This window comes from Lycium barbarum, chromosome 3 (assembly GCF_019175385.1).
Source record: "Lycium barbarum isolate Lr01 chromosome 3, ASM1917538v2, whole genome shotgun sequence".
NCBI classification, from domain to species: domain Eukaryota; kingdom Viridiplantae; phylum Streptophyta; class Magnoliopsida; order Solanales; family Solanaceae; genus Lycium; species Lycium barbarum.
In genome coordinates this window covers 137,010,428-137,033,863 of record NC_083339.1, presented here as the reverse complement: position 1 = coordinate 137,033,863, position 23,436 = coordinate 137,010,428, and the positions used below count along the sequence as shown (strand labels likewise).

At 35.2% G+C, this 23,436-nt stretch overlaps 2 protein-coding genes across 2 annotated transcripts; both read left to right on the top strand.

Moving 5' to 3' along the window:
• The first annotated feature begins 1,948 nt into the window (after positions 1-1,948).
• On the top strand, positions 1,949-22,002 carry LOC132632834 (agamous-like MADS-box protein AGL8 homolog). Its single transcript, XM_060348934.1, has 8 exons — positions 1,949-2,280; positions 19,751-19,829; positions 19,921-19,985; positions 20,065-20,164; positions 20,294-20,335; positions 20,778-20,819; positions 20,916-21,031; positions 21,546-22,002. Exons 1-8 carry the CDS (start codon positions 2,096-2,098, stop codon positions 21,655-21,657), a joined length of 741 nt encoding a protein of 246 aa, XP_060204917.1. The 5' UTR covers positions 1,949-2,095; the 3' UTR covers positions 21,658-22,002.
• On the top strand, positions 3,880-18,655 carry LOC132632833 (uncharacterized). The gene is made up of 2 exons (XM_060348933.1): positions 3,880-14,578; positions 15,227-18,655. The coding sequence occupies exon 1, from the start codon at positions 11,924-11,926 to the stop codon at positions 12,905-12,907; it is 984 nt and encodes a 327-aa protein (XP_060204916.1). The 5' UTR covers positions 3,880-11,923; the 3' UTR covers positions 12,908-14,578; positions 15,227-18,655.
• Positions 22,003-23,436: the final 1,434 nt, after the last annotated feature.

Here is a 23,436-nt window from a genome sequence, read left to right as displayed (position 1 = left end):
ATAATAATGGGTGAAAAAAGATGACGTTTTGTAGAGAAGTATATGATGTTGGGTATAGTTTGATGTTGTTGATTTATGGATTCCCCAAATGGGGATTGGGGAAGAAGGAGAGGGATAGGAGTGTGCGGAGGTGGGGGGTTTAGGAGGAGGAGAACGGCTTCCACCGGCTAACCACCACCATCGTTGTTCTCCTTCCACCGGCCAACCACCATAACAACGAATTGACCCAGCAACAAAATATAAATTTGATTCTAAATGTTTTATGAATTATGAAGAAAACTAATGAAAAAGAATCTTGCTGATAGAGTTGTTGAAGAATTCAGGATTCAAATTCAAGGAGAAAAATTAAAAAAAAAAAAAAAAGAAAAAAGAAAGAAGTTGTTGAAGAAAGAAGAAGATAGCACCAGCGATTTGGGGGAAGAAGGAGAGGGAGCGGGGGTTGGGGTTAGAAGGAGAAGGGGGTTTAGAGGTCATGGGGTCCATTTTTAATAAAATAATAAAATAGGGAAAGAATGAAGAAGAAAGAGAAAAACTAAATAAATAAAAATAATTAAAAAAATATTTAATGACGTGGACCAATCACCAGGCGAGTGGTGAACAACACCTAAATCTCATCTGGTCCAGACCGTTAAGGGGGGTATTTAATTAACTTGAAAGTTGTTAAGGGGGGTAAATAAATACAACTTAAGTTTAGTTGCTAAATTAAGTTTTCGTGCCAAGTTAGGGGTCAAATGATGTCTTTTTTTTTATATATATAAAATATTAACTTATGGGTTAAATTTTGTATTTAAAAAAGTTGAAACCATGGTTTCAAACCCAAACCATGTTTTTTTTGGATGATTTGGGTTCAAACCATCGTTTCAAACCACGACTTAAAATTGATGGCCAAACGCTGGTTTGAAACCACGATTTCAAAATTGATGGCCAAACGCCTACTAAGTACTAGTATTTAAGAAAGAATAAACATAGAAAAAAGCTATTTGTTCTTAACTTTTAACAAAACACAAATGAAAACATTGCATCTTTGGGTGAAATTGAGGAGTGAAAGAAAATCCCGTCTTAACATGTCATAGTGCGTTAATTACTAGTATTTCTATGAAGATATTAATTGATATTTATCAAGAGAATTATATCAACTACCTAATAACTAATTTGACTCTACTTAAATTCTAATTAAAATAAACATGATAGATATATCACTCCTTATGTCCCAATTTTTGTGTCGTAACTCAGATTCAAGAGTCAAACTTCTTAATTTTGACAGTAAATTTGGACATAAAATTTTTAAATTTTGTCAAACAAATTTATATATTTGAAAACTACGCAAAAAACATTACAGGTTACTAACAATTAACAATTCATAACATTTAAAAGTCATTTGAAAAAATTGCGATACACGAAGCTCATTTAACTCTTGGAATTTGAACAATGAACACACCACATAAATTGGGAGATAGGGAGTATTTCGGCTTGTTCCACAAACTCATTTGGTACTCGATCCGTTCTAATTTATGTGACAAACTTTTTTTTAATCAATTTAAAAAAGAGTGACAAATTTTCATATTATTTAGTAACAATTTTATTTTAAACTATCCATTTACCTTAATGAGATGATTTATATATTCACATAATTATAACAATTTTTAAACTGCAAGCTTAAAAAAAACTCTATTTAGTTCTTAAATTTATTATTTAGTCAAACACGACTGGGGGAATAATATTTAAGCTTTTATTAAACCAGCCTCAGCATCATCGGAATATGATCTGATGTTAGATCCCTTTGGTCCGTACAGTTACACACAACCCCACACGCACGGTATTAACACGGTATTAACTTGTGGTCTCAGACACACTTAACAACTAAACAGTAGCCTCGACCAATCAAAACACGACAGATCTTTTGACGAAACCACTCTGGTATTTACCAAAACCAGCTCCATCCACTCTCTTTCTATCTGGGGGATCCTTCCACTTCCCAATAACGATATAAATTTTCTTTACATCTGCCACAACCATTTCACTACCAAACAGAGAAATATATTATACTCATGCTATAAAAAAACACCCTTAGCATTTTTCTGTCTCCAATTAAAAAATGGGGAGAGGAAAAGTGCAACTGAAGAGGATTGAGAATAAAATAAATCGGCAAGTGACGTTCTCTAAGAGGCGATCTGGGTTGCTTAAGAAAGCTCAGGAGATCTCTGTGCTTTGTGATGCTGAAGTTGGGTTGATTGTTTTTTCAACTAAAGGCAAACTCTTTGAGTATTCCACTGATTCTTGGTAAGTACACTAACTTGTTCATTTTTTTTGTTACGTTACGTTCTAGTATATATCCACATCTTCAAATCCCACAATTAATATCTTTTGTATGCTTTATATTCAGTTTTCAGTTCTTCATCTCTACTTGTTTACCTTTTTTTTTTCCTTGACATTGGAATAGTTTTCTCGTTTATTGTTTTTCTTGTCTGTTTTGTTTTTCCCTGCACCCTGTTCTATTGTCTGTTTTGTTTTTTCCAGCACCCTGTTCTATTGACTTTTCAGGTCTTCGCTTCTGGATTTTCCTCCAATTCTCTTTATTTGAATGGTTAAAGTTTATGTTTTATAATTAAACCTGCTACACTGCTCAAGACCAAAGTTATACATACTTTCTTATTATCCCTTTTCTACTATTTTCTTCTCTTTTTTTGTTTTTGTTTTTGCCTTGTTAAGATCATGGTATTAAAATGCCATTTTGTTTACATAACTTCATGCAAATAAGCCTATTAAAGGTTTCGAGGGTTCAATCTTCATAGAACGTACAACCTGTTCATCTTTCCTCGTTTTGTTTATGAAAATAGCCTAGCCATAAAATCAAATAGATCTTCATGAAAACAAGAGAAGTTCAGAATAATAAGCTGAATGTTTGTGCTTTTTAACCCTTTTTTGCGGATTAATTTCTGTAGGATCTAAAGAAAACTTGCTTTGACCAGACTTACCTTACATTAGCAAATCTCCTACTCAAGAAAATGTTTAAAAAGTAACTTAAACAATTAATTGGCCAAAGAGTAGAACAAAAATGGACGTACGTAGAACTAGAAAAAGGTCAGTTCAGTTACAGAAGGCAACCATGATTATAATGCGAGACTAATCAGTGTTTTGTTTCTCTTTTATATTAAAACCCAGTACTACAATCTTGTCATTGCAACCTTTTTTCAAAAAGCCTCTAAATTAAAGTCTCTAATAATATACTGACCAAACTTTAGCGGACTTATGGTCCACGTCAATGGTTCAGCCTTTTATCCTCAATGGCGTTTTTGTATGTTGGGTAACATCAATAACATGTGCCAAGCTAAAAGCCTACAAGGGTGGACGTAGATGAACTAAAAGTACTTTAGCAAGTTAGTTTCATGGAGAGTATTTAAGAAGCGGAGTAGAGTTTACTAAGTAATTTATAAGGTAAATCAATCGAAGTTGTATACTAGTTGAGTACAAGTAAAAGTTTAGAAGTTCTAAAATCTACTTATGCCAACAAACTCTGATCTACTAGTAATTGATAAAATGCGATAAGATGATTGGAAGTAAATTTTTTATCAAGAAAATTTGACAGTCTTTTATATATATATATATATATATATATATTTAACAATTTAACTGTTAATCTCTCCTTCTCAAATTATCTGTCGTGGTTATTAAAAATAGTCGCCTCATGTCATTTGTCATTTTAGAAGTTTAAGGCACAATTAATTATTTTTTCCCATTTTCCCTTAGTAGAATTTTGTCAAAATTAACGGACATGACACACAAGTAGAGTAAACATTTAATGGAGATGGATGGATTGACGCAGCAAATTCAAGGTGAGGTGCCATGGTGTATGTTATTTGCGGATGACATAGTCCTGATTGACGAGTCTCACAGCGGAGTTAACGCTAAGCTGGAGGTTTGGAGACAAACTCTGGAGTCTAAAGGGTTCAAGTTGAGTAGGACCAAGACAGAGTACTTGGAGTGCAAGTTCAGTGATATAGTGCATGAGGCAGACGTGGAAGTGAAGCTTGGCACCCAGGTCATACAGAAGAAAGATAGTTTCAAGTATCTCGGGTCTATTATACAAAGAAATGGGGAGATTGATGATGACGTCTCACACCGTATTGGTGCAGGGTGGATGAAATGGAGGCTTGCCTCCAGAGTGTTGTGTGACAAGAAGGTGCCACCAAAACTTAAAGGCAAGTTCTACAAAGTGGTGGTTAGACCAACTATGTTGTATGAGCCGGAGTAAAGTGATGGTTAGACCAACTATGTTGTATGAGCCGGAGTGTTGGCCAGTCAAGAAATCTCATGTTCAGAAGATGAAAGTGGCGGAAATGAGAATGCTGCGATGGATGTGTAGGCACACTAGGAGCGATAGGACTAGGAATGAAGTCATCCGAGACAAAGTTGGAGTAGCCTTAGTGGAAGACAAGATGCGCGAAGCGAGGCTGAGATGGTTTGGGCATGTGATGCGGAGAGATGCAAATGCCCCAGTGCGGAGGTGCAAGAGGTTGGCTAGCGACGGTTTCAGAAGAGGTAGAGGTAGGCCGAAAAAGTATTGGGGAGAGGTGATTAGACAGGACATGGTGCATTTCCTGCTTACCGAGGACATGACCTTAGATAGGAGGGTATGGAGGACTCATATTAGGGTAGAAAGCTAGTAGGTAGTCGCGTTTATCCTTTCTTACAAGTAGTTATATTTCTCTATAGTTTCTTATCTCTTGATTTCTGCGAGTATCTGTCGGTTTGTAATGGCTTATTTACTTTTATTGTTTTAATTTTCATAATTGCTTTGATTTGTTTGCCCGTATCTGACCTTTCATATGCCTTTTCTTGAGCCGAAGGTCTTCCGGAAACAGCCTCCCTACCTAAGGCAGGGGTAAGGTCTGCATACACTTTACCCTCCCCAGACCCCACGTTGTGGGATTCACTGGGTATGTTGTTGTTGTAAAGTATAATTTTAATTGTTACTCTATCCGTCTCACATTTGTGGATTGAGGGGGATAGAAATATACATAAGCAAGTTTTAAGAAGGGTCTGAACATTAACTTAGGAATGCATACTAGATGTATTATTTTGTTTGAGCATGATATATATCATAATATTATCGAATTTATTGTTCATATAGTTACATGATGAACAACTGATTGAGGAAATAAAATCTCTTACCCTCTTACAATTTGAATAAATGAAAATTACCTTTTCAGATCTCTTATGTGTAAAAAAATGAAAATCTATTGTAAAAAGGTCATAAAACTATTTTTTTTTATGAAGGACTAAAAATCTATTTCTCCCGAACTGACTGGAAAGTGTAACTAATGTTACAACCTTTTTTTTTTGAGAATTTAGATCATAAAAGGGGTCCCCTCATAACACTTTAATTTTAATAATTAAATGTTTTAAAAAAAAATGAATTGTGTATGAAATAGTAGCAACTTTTGGATTTTTCCAAAAAGCAAGATAACACGCTTCAGTCGACTATAGTACATACTATAGCACTAACATGGCAACATGCTTCAGTCGACCTTTTTGTAGGTCTATATTGAATCTTGTTAGTATGATGCCTGAATTATGTATTTATTTCCTAGTTTACTATTCCCTCCCGATAAAAAAAGAGTTTTTCTTGGGTTAAAAAAGGTGTCCACTTATCAAATTAAGAAATAATTAACATTATTTTTCCAGATTTGCTCTTATTGAGTGTTATATGATCAAATCTCAATGCCTATTTAATTAGGGGTAGTTTAGTCAAATTACCTAATTTTGTCTAGGAGTTAGTATTTTCTTAAGGAGTGTGCAAATGACTAAGTGAACACCTTTTTTTTTTTTAATCTGGAGGGAGTAATAACTATACGTACTTTAAATTCGTATCTCTTGAAAAAGTCTTCTGTTACACGGAATGACGGAATTGAGGTTTAACCAACAATTTCTCCTCATTATATTACTTGTTTATTCGCTTGTTTCTCTTTCATGGTCTCTCTTCATTTTTTTTCTCCTCTTTCCTTGAAACCCTAGGCACGTGCTGTAATGATACATGAGGTTATTGCTAAACGGGAATAAACGAAACTGAATAGATTTGAATGACTAGTGTGGGATTGAAATGGAGTAGAATGATTGTGTGCGTCAATGATTGAAGTCATTGACTTTGGAACTAAGGAGGAGGAAGAGGCTAGGCGTTTTTCTCACTTTAGATATACCATGTTGTAATTTGAGCTTGATAATATCCATACGCAAATTGATTTTTTTTTTTTAATTTTGTTGGTGAATATACTGATAAATTACAGTTCAAAATTACAATAAACTGAACCAAAAAAAAAAACAACTTCTAGATGAGGTGCAAATATCTTACTCTCTTTAAAGAGATTCAAGCCCACTGCTGCATAATCTTTACTGGTTCAGCAGTAAAACTCTGACAATAAACTAAACCAAAAAAAAAAAATCTTCTAGATGAGGCGCAAATATCTTACTCTCTTTAAAGAGATTCAAGCCCACTGCTGCATAATCTTTACCGGTTCAGCAGTAAAGCTTTGACTTGTCTCCTTCAGGATACAACAACCCATCAACGTCGTGTGACTCAACCAACTTCGAACTAATTGAAGAGTCCAAGCTCCACCATAAGAATACATTCCTTCAACATAAAAGTACTCTCTTTTGTAGTGAATTAGTTGGAGACTTAGAATATTTTTCTTCGTCTGAATTATCTCTTTCTCTACACTAACCTCAAAAGATTATCACAACATAACATTTTTATCCTCTCCTTATCTACTTTTTTTCTATACAACACCAAGTTGAAAGCATTATTTGTATAGGTGTAGGATTTCTTCCACAGGTAAATGTCAAGAAAGTGCATAGTAAATTAAGGTTTATTGGGGTAATTAGTAGGGGAAAATGTTTTTGTGGTTACAAAAATTACAAAAATATTGACACCACTTTCTCCACTAACATGTCATGATATAATTCACTTTAGTATTTTAATTTTAATATTAAAATGTATATATTACACCAACATTCTCCACTCATTTTAATATTAAAATAAGAGAGTTCACCAATTTAGTTGAAGGGATACATTATAAAGGTGTGCTCTCCATTGAACATCTACTTAGTAAAACAACAATCTCTACTCCAGAGTCAGTAGTGTGCTTCGCATTGAACTATGATTGCTTGGGGGAAGTTAAGTATGACTGCTTACGCATAATAATCAAAGTGTTGACATAAGCTTTATTAGCCAGCACATTACGGTCTTGTGCTATTCCGGTTTCATGAGTGTTTTTTGAGAACAAGCTCAATTCTCATAGGAAGTGGCCTACCTCCACACTCACATAGGTGAAATTCTGTCAAGGGTGCTCCTCTAACTTTAACACCCCACTCGTTATGAGCTACAAACTTTCATTAAGATTTCATAAACTTAACCTCGTTACAAGACAAATGCACTCACACCATAAGGAGGGAGGGAATAAAATAACATAATAGTGCATTTCACAACAAGTAATCATATGATTCCCTTTTCCCTTTGAACCTGGTTATAAGATCTCTAGTCCCAAGGTTGGGTTTCCTCATATATGACTCAGAAATTTAATGGCTTCAATCCCATCCCCCTCGATGTGCTCCAGACCCTTTCGCAAAGGTCTTTGTCTATTAATCCGCAAGATTATCACAAGATCTTACACAATCAATATTTATGATATACTAATTTTTCACAAATGATCTCACAGTATAATATTCTCTCCTTTTTGGGCCTGCATTTACCGTCATAAAAACAGTTTTATACTCTACCAATAGTATTGGTGATTTCACAATAAATCAAAATTAGAGAAATTGGTTTCTCAAACAAAGTGTTTGATATAATAAAACTCAAAACCAATTCACTATATCACTAGCTGAAGATAATTCAATTAGTTCAGCCTCCACGGTAGAGTTAGCAATAATCATATTTCTATTTCTAACACATAACACCAAGTTTTCTCATCTGCATAAAAAAAAAATTGAGTATAACAGGATGTTTTTTTTATAAAACAAGCCACAAATTGTCTTACCAAGTAAATATACCTAGTTACTTCTAGCTGCTAAGTACTTCTATTGCATACGCAATATCATACCAAGTGCAGTCAGTCACATATCTCATATTTAGGCTAGCGTACTCATTTTTTATATCACAATTTTTTCATTTTGAATTGGAAATAAAAAAACACTTAATCAAAAGGAATTGCAACACATGTACAATCCACAAAGATGTATTTCACAATTTTCTCAACATAATGTGGCTGGTTAAGAAAGGTTTTATCACATGTTTTTTTATATTTTTCATTCCAAGAATGAAATTTGCCTCACTTAAATTTCTCAAGTCAAAATGGTTGCTACACATATTTTTAGTTTAATTTAACAACACCAATGCTAGAGCCAAAAGATCAACCATTGAGGCAAAAATAACATGTGAATTTTTTAGATTAATACATGCACTTGCCACACTTTACAAAACATTCTCAAAGATGCAGAAATCACTTTTCATGATAAATATTTTCACTTCTTTAGCCCCTACTTTTTTGAGAATTTAAATAACAATTTATACTCTTGAACAATAGTATCACTGTTTTCATAAAAATATAATAAGGTGTTTTTTTTTACCTCTCCTTCACTTGAATTGAGCAAGTAGAAAAAAGTAATTTACCCTTCCATCTAGCGACGTCGAAGCGGAATGACGTTGCCATCTCCTATCTTGATATCCATGATTTTTCAAACTGTAATAAAGATGAAGCTCCTTAAAATTGTCGGTGAATATACAGATACATTACAGTTGAAAATTACGATAAAATGAACAAAAAAAAAAAAGAATAAATATTCTTCAGGCTGAGGCGTAGATATCTCGCTCTCTTTAAGGAGATTCAAGCCCACCGCGGCTTAATCTTCACCGATCCAGCAGTACAACTCTGACTTGTCTCCTTCAGGATACAACAGCCTGTCAACGTCGTATGACTCAACCATTCCGGACTAGTTGAAGAGTCCAAGCTCCACCATAGGAACACCTTCCTTTCAATATAAAAGTACTCTCTTTTGTAGTGAATTAGTTGGAGACTTAGAATATTTTTCTTTGTCTCAACTCTCTCTTTCTCTACTCTAACCTCAAAATATAAATACAACATAATATTTTTTTCCACTTCTCATCTACTTTTTTTTTTTCATACAACACAAGGATGAAAGCATCATGTATATAGGTTTAAGATTTCTTCCACAAGTAAATGTCAAGAAAGTGCGTAATAAATTAAGGTTTCGTGGGGTAATTAGTAGGAGATAATGTTTTTGTGGTTACAAGAGTTACAGAAATAATGACCCCACTTTCTCTACTAACATGTCATGATATAATGCACTTTAATATTTTAATTTTAATATTAAAATGCATATATTACCCCCAACATATTCAAATGAAATCGCAAATAGATTTAAGCTTTTAAACAATTTATATACTTGTTAGGGTAAAGAGGGTCTCACAAAAACCTTTTTATTAACGTACTATTCAGAAGCATCATACTGCACATGAAATAAGCTTGCCGGGACTATCGAGTTTGAGTAGTTAATCTCCACCATTCCCGTAGTACGTGTACGTTCATGGGTACTTGACAAGATATTTATACTTTTGTCTCATTTTATATTACTATTTTTTTAAAATTTATTTTAAAAATAATGAGATATATTTTTATATTCTAAACTTTAAACCTATTTATTTCTAACGAGATGACTTATAATTATACAAATGTCTATTATTTATTTTAGATTACAAGTTTTAAAAATTTTATATATTTTTTAAAACTCCATATCCAGCCAAATACTATCACATAACTTCAATTGGTGTTTTTAATCATATTTTCCTTAGACCTTCATTCTATATAGTTTCTCTACCATTTTATCTTCTACAACTACAAACTTCTGTCGATCAAATTGGGTAACTAATGGCTATTTTGCCAAAATCTAATTTGTCGCCTAAAATTAGAATAATATAGATTCATTCAATAACTTTTACAACTATCAGAATTTTGACTTCCCGTTCCTATGAATTAAAGGAAGGAGGTCTTCATAAATCATGAACTCCCATTAAATAAGGTAGAAATATTATTTACCTTAAGTAGCGAACCTCATTTCTGCGCAATTTAAAAATCTCTCTAAACTCCCGCTTAACATATAAAAATTAGTTGATGGAAGTGATTTTTGTTACGTTTCTAACTAGTGGTGACTAAAACGAAGCTAAATAGAGTAAAGGACACACAACCTGCCCTATAAGATTTAGCCTCAACAACTCCACCAAAGACAAAAGAGCAAAATTTAAATTTTGGTTCGGGACCTAAGAGATTAACTCTAATTCAATCACTCGATTATTGGGAATAAGCATTCAGTTGGTATCTTTGTACGTTCCTTCCTCTTACTCTCGGGTCTGATTGCTCACAATTGCTCTCATCAACATGCTCCGAACAATCTCTAGAAGTGCGTTCCCTGCCTACAACTGAAATACATCAAGTATTTACAGGTAGGTTACGTAGCAGTCAAACAACAATAATGTACCTAGTGAGATCTCGAAAAGTGGAGTCTGGGGAGGTTAGAGTGTACACAGACCTTACCCTTAATTATCTTGGGAGATAGAGAGACTGTTTTCGGTAGACTCTTGGCACCAGGACAACAGTTCAAAGCAGTATAAAAGACATGACAAAATACTGTAAAAAACAAGATAAAACTGGAAAAAAGAAGTCATAACTACCACAAAATAATACTTTTTTTTTTTAATAATAAGCCATCACCTTTAGGTAGTGAGCCTAAGATGTGGAGGTTTTTTGTTGATACTTAGTTTCGTTCATATAGTTTAGATCAGTTTATACTTAAGTCCATCTAGTTTACTCTTTGTACTCATGTACACATGTGTGTGTATATATATAATATATATATATAGTGAAGTGTAATTGTAAAGACTTGGTTGGTTTATTCTTACACAAAGGAAATAAAATATTTTCTCTCTCTACTTTTCCCCAATTTCTCCAACCCCGTTTTATGAACATTGATTTGATTCATATTTTCCTTCAATGAATTCTGCAATGTAACATGGTATCAGAGCTTAACTCGTACAGATTTGGAATGAACTTCATCGTCTCTACTGATTGATGCTGGTTTCGTTAGGGTTTTCTTTACAAATTAAATTCGCGAAGTTAGGGTTTTTAGTTTCCATTGTTGTGGTGATTTCGAGCAAGGACTGGTAAATTTCAACTCGATTACTCCTATTGATTGGTATTTTCTCCTCTTCGTGCACTCGATTTGATTGTTTGTGCCTTAATTTCGATTCGTTTTTTACATCGACATATGCGATTTGCATTTGGTTGCTGTGTTGAGTTGTTGTATACAAAATGGTTACTCCAGTAGTTAATACACCGATTAGTGCTGCTAATAATGCAACAAATGCAAATAATTCCACATCCAATGCGAATGATGGAACAGCTAGTGACGGTTTTACCCCTTTCACAGTTGAATCATCTCATCCATATTATTTGCAACCATCTGATAGTTCAGGAACTGTTCTAGTCACCTCTAAGTTCAATGGAAATGGTTATGGAGGTTGGAGAAGGAGTATGTTGATAGGTTTGTCATGTAAGAACAAACTAGGACTAGTCAATGGAACCTTAAGCAGACCAGAAGAAAATTCCCCCTATTTCGAGCCTTGGTGTAGAGCAAATGACATGGTGTTTGCTTGGATATTGAATGGGCTGGAACTTGAGATTAGGGAGAGTGTAATGTACACAGAAATTGCAGAAAAATTGTGGAAGGATATTGAGAGGAGGTATGGGCAAGCTAATGGTACCTAAAGTACATCAAATCAGAAAAGAAATTGCATCTATTTCTCAAGGGTCCTCGAGTATTGCCTCCTACTTCTCCAAAATAAAGAAGTTGTGGGATGAACTTGCATGCTCTATCACATATCCTGATTGCTCTCTTTGTTGTAAAAAGGGTTTTCAGAATAGAAGAAGAACAAAGGTTGCATCAATTTTTGATGGGGTTCAATGAAGCCTATTCAGGAGTTAGGAGGAACATTTTGATGAGTAAATCACTTCCTGATGTTGACACAACATACTCCATGCTGATAAATGATGAGAGTCAACTAGAGGCACACACTTCTAGTCCTTCATTTCATTCAGATGTTGTATCCTTCTCTACAGGGGTGCAAAGGCCTTATTTAAGCCAATATCCTCCAATGCAACAAAATAATTACTCACAGAAGGTGAATTTAGATAATAGGAGACCAAATCATAATTCAAACAACTCAAACAGCTTGTTTTGTAGATATTGTAAGAAGCATAGTCACGTGATTGCAAATTGTAGAAAGTGTCAGTGCATCAATAGTTTGAACTACAACAATGGCAACAATACCAACACTCATCACTCTCCTACAAACACATCCTCAAACCAATATAGGAGGATTGATGCTTGTGTTCAAGGTCTAAACACTCAAGTTGAAATGAGATCTGAGGTTTTAATCAAATCTGTTCAAACTGATGGGAAAGTAACACAGTTGTCACCTGAACAATTGACTCAAATGATGAGTATGATGCAGCACCTCAAGAGTGCATGTCCTGATCAAGCTTCATCTGACACAATTTATGCAGGTCTAGTAAGCAGTTCTAATTTTAGTAATTGTAGCTCTTTTGCATGTCATATGTCTAGAGTAGTTGATAATCCTTGGATCATAGACTCAGGTGCCAACAATCACATGACCCCTATTAAATCTTTCCTTACACCTATCACTCTTCTTCCTGTCCCATATCTTATTACTTTACCTAATGGACATATGGTTAAAGTCACCTGCACTGGTACACTTACACTATCTTCAGAGTTGATTCTACAAGATGTCCTGTTTGTACCTCCTTTAGATATAATTTGATTTCTTAAATAAACTACTATGCCAGTTTAAATGTGGAGCTTATTTTACTGCATTTAACTGTGTTCTACAATACCCTTCTCTGAAGAGGCCACTCGAGCTTGGTAAGGTGTCAAAAGGGCTCTACACACTTGATCCTATGTCTCTTACTCCTACTTTCACTCCCTCTGTAAAATGCCATTGCTGCTACTGATTGCTATTCCAATACTAATAAAGTTGTTTTTCACTCTGTTGTTTCTCAAGTTGATTCAAAATTTGTTCCTCTTGTTTGTTATTCTGCTACCACTAATGTAGATTTACTTTGGCATTTAAGACTAGGCCACATGCCTTACCATAGAATGAAATTCATCAATGCTTTACATGATAAATTGTCCAAGAAACAAGATTTTATATGCAAAATTTTCCCCATGGCAAGAGAACAGAGATTAGCTTTCCAGGCTAGTTCTATTAAATCTACAAACACTTTTTCAACTCATTCACATAGATTTATAGGGTCCTTATCACACCCAAACATATAATGGATATAAACACTTTTTAACCATAGTAGATGACTATTCTAAGGCCATTTGGACTCATTTACAGTTTACTAAATCAAATGTTTTTCCTCTCATTAAATCCTTCATTTACATGGTCCAAAATCAATTTCATACTTCAGTCAAGGTCGTAAGATCTGACAATACTTTTGAATTGGGTTCTAGTTCAGTAGCAACTAGATTCTTTTCCTCCCAAGGCATAGTCCATCAAACATTCACCCCTCACACTCCACAAAAAAATGGGGTTGTGGAGAGGAAGCTAAACACCTTTTGGAGGCAGCTAGATCTCTTTTATTCCAGTCCAATCTCCCTGTCAAATATTGGGGTGAGTGTTTACTCACTGAAACATACCTTATAAATAGGTACCCTTCTCCTCTTTTGAATAATTTTATTGCTTACACTCTTCTTTACAAAACTGATCCTTTTTATTCCCACTTCAAACCATTTGGTTGTGTTGCATTTGCTGCAATTCCTAAACCATATAGAGATAAGTTTAAGTCCAGGTCCCAGACTTGTGTCTTTCTTGGTTATAGAATAACCAAGAAAGCATACAAATTACTTGATTTGGACAAACATGTTGTTTTCTTCTCCAGAGATGTACAATTTAGGAAACCATTTTTCCTCTTCCATCACTTGATGTTACTGAACCTCTTCCTTCCCAATCTAATACTCCTACTCCTCCTCACTCCAATGCTCATGTTCCTACTTTTCCTGATTTTTCCATCCATGGTACACCTACTTCTGCCTCATCTACCACTCTCTTGCCTCTTAGTCCTGCTTCCTTCCATAGTCTTACATCTGGTTCTTCTTCAACTACCTTATCACCTCCTATTGCTTTGAGGAAACCCTCCAAAGCCCATGCACAACCATCTTACTTAAGTCAATATGTCTGTTATAAAGCTTCTGCATCCAAGGATACAATTGCTTTTACTGACTATGCTTTAATTGAGCCTCAGTTCTATCATCAAGCTGTTTCTAACCCTGCTTGGCAGGAAGCTATGCGTAAAGAATTTCAGGCCTTGGAAGCTAATAACACATGGACCATTGTTCCACCTCCCTCTAGAAGGAAATTCATTTCCTCCAAGTGGGTGTACAAAATAAAACTAAAAGCTGATGGCACAATTGTGAGATACAAGGCAAGGTTAGTTATCAGAGGTGATACACAACATGAAGAAATTGACTTTACTGAAACTTTTTCCCCAGTAGTTAAACTCACCATCATAAAGTGTTTGTTGTCTGTGGCTGTTAAAAATGGTTGGGACATTCATCAATTAGATGTCAATAATTCATTCTTGCATGGTGATCTAGATGAAGAGGTGTACATGAAAGTGCCCCTTGGGCTGCAAGTTTAGAATTCTTTTTCTTCTGTTGTTCCTTCCTCTTCTCCCCTAGTTTGTAAGCTCAATAAGTCACTCTATGGCCTTAGACAAGCCTCAAGGAAATGGTATGTTAAACTTTCATCTGCCTTACTGTCTAGGGATTACCATATCAGTAAAAATAACTACTCTGTCACACCCCAACCTTGGTAACGCATGACTAGCACTCGGCACCCTATGGGAATCGAGCGAACCAAACTGTAACTCACGTTTTCTGTATCTCGAAAGGCAACATAAGACCAAGATACTATAAGCCATAGGGGTACAAGCACAAAAGATAACATACTTACATCTTCAAACTAATCTCGAGTGCATGTGCCGGTAAAGCTATCCATAATAATGATACAACATAGTATAAGTCGAGATGATTATAAGATGTCTAACTGTGCATATCTGTCTACGAGCCTCTACAGGAATACATGACATAAAGTGGCCGGAACAGGGCCCCGCCATACCCATGCAAATGCATATGCAACCATGCTGACTCACAGGGCAACTCCGGAGCAAGTGAAGTGCCACGACTCTGCCTGCTGAGCTGGTATCTCAAGACCTGCGGGCATGAAACGCAACGCCCCCAGCAAAGGGACGTCAGTACGAGCAATGTACTGAGTATGCAAGGCGGAAAGTGCAACAAAATAGCCATATACCAAAAGTGAGAAGAATAAGAATTAATCTGGCATTTCTGAGCTATCGATGGAAATCTAGCATATATATGCATACCTCTTCATCTTCTTGTAATCTTTACTAGGTTTGTATACCCTACCATAGTCCTAGTTACCTTATCATCAAACGTTATCTAAACATGTGTTGCGGCGTGCAACCTGATCCATATACTCTTGCATGCTTAACCATATCTATGTACAGTACTGTGCCCCTATCTTACTAATCATCCTACACTAACTTCCCAATTGATCAGTGGTAACTGCCCGACCGGCTGCAGTCCGGTGGTAATAACTGCCTGTCCGATTATCGCCCGACGGTAGAGCGAAACTGCCCGATTGATCAGCGGTAACTGCCCGACCAGCCGTAGCACGGTGGTAACTGCTCGACTGGCTGCAGTCCAGTGGTAAATATATACATCTACCCAATTGGTCGTAGACCAGTGGTAATTATAATCAACATCATAACTAAGCTTCTACAAGTAATCTCTATGCACTTCTCATGATCTTCGCTTAACCCGTAGTGTCTACATAATCATATAAGACTTATAAGCACAGTTCAGGCCATTAGTACTTCTTCCTGCTTGACTAGACTATAACCAAATCCTAAGATACAACATAAACCTCTCTTCGAACACTAAATACCTCATTAGAGATCCTCTGCTAGCACTCTATTCATGTCCTATAAGACATCTCTTAAGAACCTGTTCCTAAACTCGTTGGATTTTTATTATGGAACCGTCATCATGAACACTTCTCACCTTGAAGGAACAAAGTCATAAGATGAGATCAACATGAATGAATAACATCAATAGCCATGAAACAAGCTTAAGGATATCACAAAAACATCGGGAACTATAAGCTTTGGTACTTTTAGAAACGAAGTTATTGAAGTTATCAAAGGAGTCAAGCCTTAAGAAAGAAAGGTTTAGCCTTAACATACCTTTCGGTCTTCTTAATCACCCAACATTTATTCTCCCAAGCTCATATGTCTACATATATAAATCATTTATACTATCATTAGACTCGTTGCCACACACTTGTCTCAAGCATTTAAATGAAACCCCTTTTTGAATCTGTCGAAATTCGGGCAGCATCTCCCCTGTTTCTATGCCAAGCCCAAAATCGTAATTCAGCAACCAACAACAACAACAACAATACCAACATCAATAAAATCATTTCCAATACCAATATGTACCATAAAACAGCCCACACGCTATTTTCCAACTTCCATAACTAACCAACTTACTATACAATGATTTAATGACTTTGTCTCCGTAAATAAGCCTTAAATAATACCAAAAGAGAAAGATTCATACATTTTTCTTGTTAAGACAGCAATATGCTCAATATCCACGCTAATATCCATCGCAAAACAATACTAGAATCACAACCATGCGTTACCCCGACATAAACCACTACTCCGCGACTTAAAAATTGCTCACTTTTTGTTTCTATCTCTCTCTCTTCAATTTCTGGAATTTTCCAGGGAAATCTGATGAAAAAAGGGGGTTATTACCCTTTATATAGGGGTCAAATTCGGGTCGGGTCACTGTAGCATTTTACTGTAGCAAGTCGGTACTGTAGCAGTACTGTAGCACGCGTTTCTGCTCTGTCAGCTGAATTTGTAACGTCCATAATTCTCTATTTCGATGTCGTATCGATGAGCGGTTTATTGCGTTGGAAACTAGACTCGACGAACTTCATTTTAGGATTTTACTTTGCTTCAAAACTCCTCATCTATTAAAATTTATTTCTTCTCAAAGTTGGACCAAAATTTGCCCTTCATATTTTCCACAAAATTCAAGGTCTCAATAGCTTATTTCTTCAACTCCATTTGGTCGTGAGACTTCCCAGTACTCCTTATATATCACTTCATCCATAAGTATACCTAATAATTGCGTCATTCCTTAAACCCGAAAGACGGCTCATCTTGATCATAATTCCACGTACTTGTACTTAAACTTAGCGAACGTTCATCTGGAAGTACGAGGTGTAACATATTCTTTGTTCCTTAAGTCAGTAGGTTCTTCCTTCACTATTGTGGCTGTATATGTAGATGACATTATGTTAACTGGGAATGCTATACAAGAGATAAAGTCCCTCAAGTCTTACTTAGATGCTCAGTTCAAAATAAAAGATTTGGGACTAGCTCACTATTTTTTGGGTTTACAAATACTTAGATTCCCTCAAGGTTTTCTTGTGACTTAGCAAAAGTTTCTTACAGAACTTTTGCATGAGTTCCATTATTCTGCTGTGTCCTCAGTAGTTTCCCCTTTGGACATTCACATCAAACTTGCTGCTGACCCAGGGGATCTCCTCCTTGACCCTTCTCTGTATAGGAAATTGATTGGAAAATTGAATTTTCTTCAGCACACTAGGCCTGATATTTCTTTTAGTGTTCAACAATTGAGTCAATTTATGTCCCAACCTAGAGTTCCACATTTTGGAGTTGCTTTACATTTTCTCAAGTACTTATCTGGCACTACTAATTTGGGCTTGTTCTTTAATAATTCACCTGGTTTTTCTCTAGTTGGTTATTGTGATTTAAATTGGGCCAGTTGCTCTACTAGTAAAAGGTCTGTTAGTGATTATGTGTTTTTTCTTGGTGGTTGTCCTGTTTCTTGGAAATCAAAGAAACAGGCTACTATAGCTCTTTCTTCAGCAAAGGCTGAGTATAGAACACTCAGGCAGTTGGTTGCTGAAATTGTTTGGCTTGTGAGATTATTGGATGAGTTGACTGTTTCCTCAGTTGCACCTGTCTCTGACAATACCTCTGCCGTTCACATTGCTAAGAACCCTATTTTCCATGAACGTACCAAACATATTGAGGTGGATTGTCACTTTGTTAGAGATGTTCTTCAATCTGGTCTTATTGCTCTTCATAGTGTGCCTACTGCTTCTCAAACTGCTGATGTCATGACCAAGGCTCTTCCAGGTGTTCATCATGGTGTTTTTCTCTCCAAGCTTGGCCTGATATCCCATTCCAGCTTCCTGGGGGGGGGGGGGGGGGGGGGACGTTGATACTTAGTTTCGTTCATATAGTTTAGCTCAGTTTATACTTAAATCTATCTAGTTTACTCTTTGTACTCATATACACATGTATATATATAGTGAAGTGTAATTGTAAAGACTTGGTTGGTTTATTTTTACACAAAGGAAATAAAAGATTTTCTCTCTCTACTTTTCCCCAATTTCTCCAACCCCGTTTTATGAACATTGATTTGATTCATATTTTCCTTCAATGAATTCCGCAATGTAACAGTTTTGTCTTGACCCCTACCATGTTAATTAAGTAATAAGATTACAATGATTAGAGGGGGACATGGAACCTTGCCTCTAACCTTCAAAAGGAGATTGATAAAACAATCTTAAAAGGAAAGAGGTAGCCTATACAATACTCTTTCCACATTACTAAAGCAAATTAGCTAACAAAGAAATTGCATTTCTCAAATCTTCTCCTGAAAGTAGGAAGTTGCTACTTATCAAGTTGAATTAGTCCCTTTACTTCTCTAATACGATAATCGAAGTACAAGAAACAACATGTAGAAATTGAAGGACAAGAAAATAAGAGAGTAATATTACGATTACTAGTATGAAAGGATAATAAGTAGGACAAAGCTTAACTACCTACTAACTTTCTACCCTAATCTGTGTCCTCCATAACCTTCTATCTAATTAAGGTCATGTCCTCGTAAGCTGGACCTGTGTCATCCTGTCTAATCACCTCTCTCCAATACTTTTTCGGTCTGCCTCTGCCTCCTAAAACGGTCCATAGCCAACCTCTTACACTTCGGTACTGGAGCATCCGTGCATTTCGTTGCACATTCCCACCTCGGTAGCGGTCAAAGACTGTCAAACAATACCAAAAATACCACGCGGCTTTTCCAATTTTAATTTTGGTTAAGTCAATCACTTTCTCCAGATGGAAAATAAATTAATAGTCCTTTTTTTATTATACATAGATTTCTACGAGGACATTATAAAACCAATTAAGACGTGTAAACCCAAACTTTAAACTGATTAGGAGTTCATAGTTAACTACCAAATTTCCCATGACAGACACACATAGTACACCTGGTTCTCCGCTTGTTCCTCTCATTACCTCAAAAATACGTTTATTTGTTAATTATCAAAACTCAAAATACATATAGCTCTACAGTACAGCTAATCATCCTATTTTTAAAATGAGACCGGTAGTTTACTCTCCATTACGCTTTGATATGTGAAAATCCGTTAAATATTTTACTGATAACCTCTCTTGTAATATGGGATCAGCATGGAAAGGATTCTTGAAAGGTATGAAAGGTACTCATATGCTGAGAGGCAGCATAATCCTACTGATCAGGAAACCCCGGTATGCCAAATTAACGTATTGTTAAATCTAATTATAATTTTCTCCCCAGTGGACTTAGTTATCAAATTTTGGGGACTTAATATGTATGCAGGGGAGCTGGACTCTAGAATATGCTAAGCTTAAGGCCAGACTTGAAGTTTTGCAAAGAAACCAAAGGTATACCTATACTCACAGTAGTCAAGTAGTACTTATATCTAATTTCAATTTTCCATACTCCCATTTGATTATAATACAGGCATTATGTGGGAGAAGACTTGGAGTCGTCAAATATGAAGGAGCTTCAGAATCTGGAGCACCAGCTTGATTCGGCTCTGAAGCACATCCGATCAAGAAAGGTATAGAGGAGTTCAAGAATCATATAGCTCTATATATATCTAGAGTTTCTTAGAAATTTATGCATCATACTATATATATATTGGGGTTTATTTCAGAAACATTTTGAACTGATGAGTTTTTTCATGTAGAACCAATTGATGCATGAATCCATTTCTGAGCTGCAAAAGAAGGTGAGAATAAGCTTATCCTTCACTGATTTCAAGTGAGACCAGCCTACCCCTCATATTGGCTTTTTAAATACTCCCTCCTCTCACTTTTACTTTTCCACAATTGACTTTGCACTTCCCTCAAGAAAATAATAAATGAGATTTATTTTACTATAATACACATGACTATTATAATTTCAAAGAATCTTGGGAAATAATTTGGAAATTAGTAGTTAATGCTAAGGGTATAAACACAAAAAACGGTTGTCTTTCTTTTAATATGTTAAAGGGAACAAGTAAAAGTGAAAATCTATTTTTAATATGTTGGACAAGTCAATGAAAATAATTCCCCTTTGGTCTCAAACTTAGTATTGTGATCAATAATCCAATTTCAATAAAAGAAAAATAGGGAAAATTTGTTGCATGATCAAGTTGGTTTTTATAACTTTCTTTTTGCATGGCACAGGACAAGGCATTGCAAGAGCAAAACAACAATCTCTCAAAGCAGGTAATACTTCATTTTCTTTAAAATGTCTACATCTCACTCCAAAATTCAGAATGCGTAAGAACAACATTTATAAGTTTTGAGATATTGGTTGAACAGGTGAAGGAAAGGGAGAAAGAGATAGCCCAGCAGAGTCAGTGGGAGCAACAGAGCCATGATCATCTCAATTCATCTTCATTCGTTTTGTCACACCCCTTGAACAACCTTCACCTAGGGTATTTTCTTCATTCCTCTCTATTCAACTTTTGCCTTTTTTTAAACCCCTCTATTATAAAATATTTTGTTCAATATTACTCGCTGTTATTGTTTGATTTCATTCGTACCCTTATCATTAGCAAGTTCTCTCATTATTCTCGACCCTATTGAGTGCAACCTGAAGTATACAAAGGGTACATTTTTTCCCAAGTATTTTGACGTGCGGAATCCATATAATCCACGTGGCAGCTTAGTTAAAGTCAAAGATAAATACGGGACAATTTACTAATGGTAAAAGTATGACCGATCCCAAAGTATAACAAAGGATTAAATTAGGATTGTGTGGTATAATGAGTTTGACCTTTTCCCTAATAAGAATGCAAGTGCCCGAAAATCACATATCGCTAGCCATTACATCAATTTTGTCAAATATCAAAAACCCTTACTGTATGATATTTCTATTTCTAATGTTGAGAAATGCTTTGATGGAGAGATCACTAAGGCATTTGATTGGATGTGAAAAAAAAAATGCAGGGAAGCATACCCGGATGCAGGAAACCATGGAGAAGTTGAAGGATCATCGCGGCACCAATCACAAAACACTTCTGTCATGCCACCATGGATGCTTCGCCATCTCAACGGCTAAAACTAATTACTAAGTATAAGCAAGCAGACAATATTATGCTATGTTTTGTTATCTACTACTAGTTAAATCGAATATGTACATACATATTACATATCAGGCAAACGCAACTTTTATATCTAATTAATCGCGTATACATATGGCTGCTGTATAACAATATGCATGCAAAATATAATGTAGTAGTGCTACTGTATAATCCTCACCTTGGATATTTAGTCTTTAACTTTTTACTGCTAGCTACTTGTATTTATTGCTTATATTTGTTCCATGCATTACAGAGACGAGAATGTGATAGCAGGTCAATCAGATTCTTACGTATATATTGAATAGTACTGATTATTTGATTTCCTTGCCATCGTTAAAGGTATACATAGCAGTTCTTGTCAGATTGATTCTTAATAATTGAAGTATAGATTTTCGACAGCAATGTCCACAAAGCGAGTAATGATTTTGTTTTTAAATATTGATTATCAATGGTGCATCAAACATCGAAGGAATACAGATACTAATTGAGCATATATCTACAACGCGCGCGTGCACGTCGATAGTAAGCACAAATTAAAAAAAGGCTTTGATAGATTCCACAAAAAGGCCACACGGCTACATCAGATGTTGGACAGGTGGACCTTAATTTAAGAAGATTTTTTTTGTTGTACCCTATCAGGGAGGAACATGAATTAGAAATTGCTTTCCGGATGAGAAAATAGTTATCATATATATACTAGTTTCTCGATACGTGCGTTGCACGTTTATGCCGAGTCATGTAGTATACAATTTTACAATTAATTAATATTACTAAAGTAAAATTCAAATAATTAATTATATGGAAAAATAAAATACAAGTTTCAGTGAGAGATTAATATGATTCGTCGTATGGTTATTGGTTTGTCGAGATAAATTGATTGGATATCATATGACACTATAAAAATATATATTTAAAATTCAATTAGATACATGTGTGTGTTAGAGTTGTTCAGATATTCTGGTTTAGGTAACGTTACCATTGATAGAGGGGCCTTGGTCCACTTATTGTCTGCTCACAGGGGCAAGATACAAATTAATCTTTGCTCCCTCAACAGGTTAATAACGGAAATAGGAAATGGTGATCTATGTTTTACTCTCTCTCTGGTTCAAAAAGAGTGTTCACCTAGTCATTTGCTCACTTATTAAGAAAACACTAATTCCTATGCAAAAATAGATAATTTGACTAAATCAATTAGTTTTGGGATTTGGTCACTTAATACTTAATAAGGACAAATCTAAAAAAATAAAATTAATTCTTTCTTGATTTGGTAAGTAGACTTTCTTTTTAAACCAAAAAGTAAAGACAAAGTAAACACTTTTATATTTTTTGATTTCTAATTGTATGTTTTAACATGTTTCGGACCAGATACTATAAAGGTTCATAGAATAGCTTTTATTCGGTAAAGAGATATTCAAGGCACCGTTTAGGTCCTATATTGTTGTGAACATTCATACTTGTATTTTATTTTGTCAAACTATCTCATTAGATAGTAAGTGCCTAATATTGACATTAATTATCAGCCAAATATCCTTTCACTTTAGATATTTGAAGTGCCTTTTTTTAATAATACATATGAATCGGACACAAATTAAGTTCCACTAAATTATTTTCTGAGATCTCAAATATTGGTTAACAACTTTAAGTATAAATATGATCTTTGCAAAATAAAATACTTCATATCATCTCGTAACATGGAGTTCCACGTAATCTTATGCATCGAACCCTAGAATATGTCAATTAATAGATTTCTTTTTGGT

Coding starts and splice junctions, on each gene's coding strand:
- LOC132632834 (XM_060348934.1), top strand. CDS start 2,096: ATGGGGAGAGGAAAAGTGCAACTGAAGAGGATTGAGAATAAAATAAAT. Junction 2,281..19,750: donor GAGTATTCCACTGATTCTTG/GTAAGTACACTA, acceptor ATATGGGATCAG/CATGGAAAGGATTCTTGAAA. Junction 20,820..20,915: donor ACAACAATCTCTCAAAGCAG/GTAATACTTCAT, acceptor TTGGTTGAACAG/GTGAAGGAAAGGGAGAAAGA.
- LOC132632833 (XM_060348933.1), top strand. CDS start 11,924: ATGAACTTGCATGCTCTATCACATATCCTGATTGCTCTCTTTGTTGTA.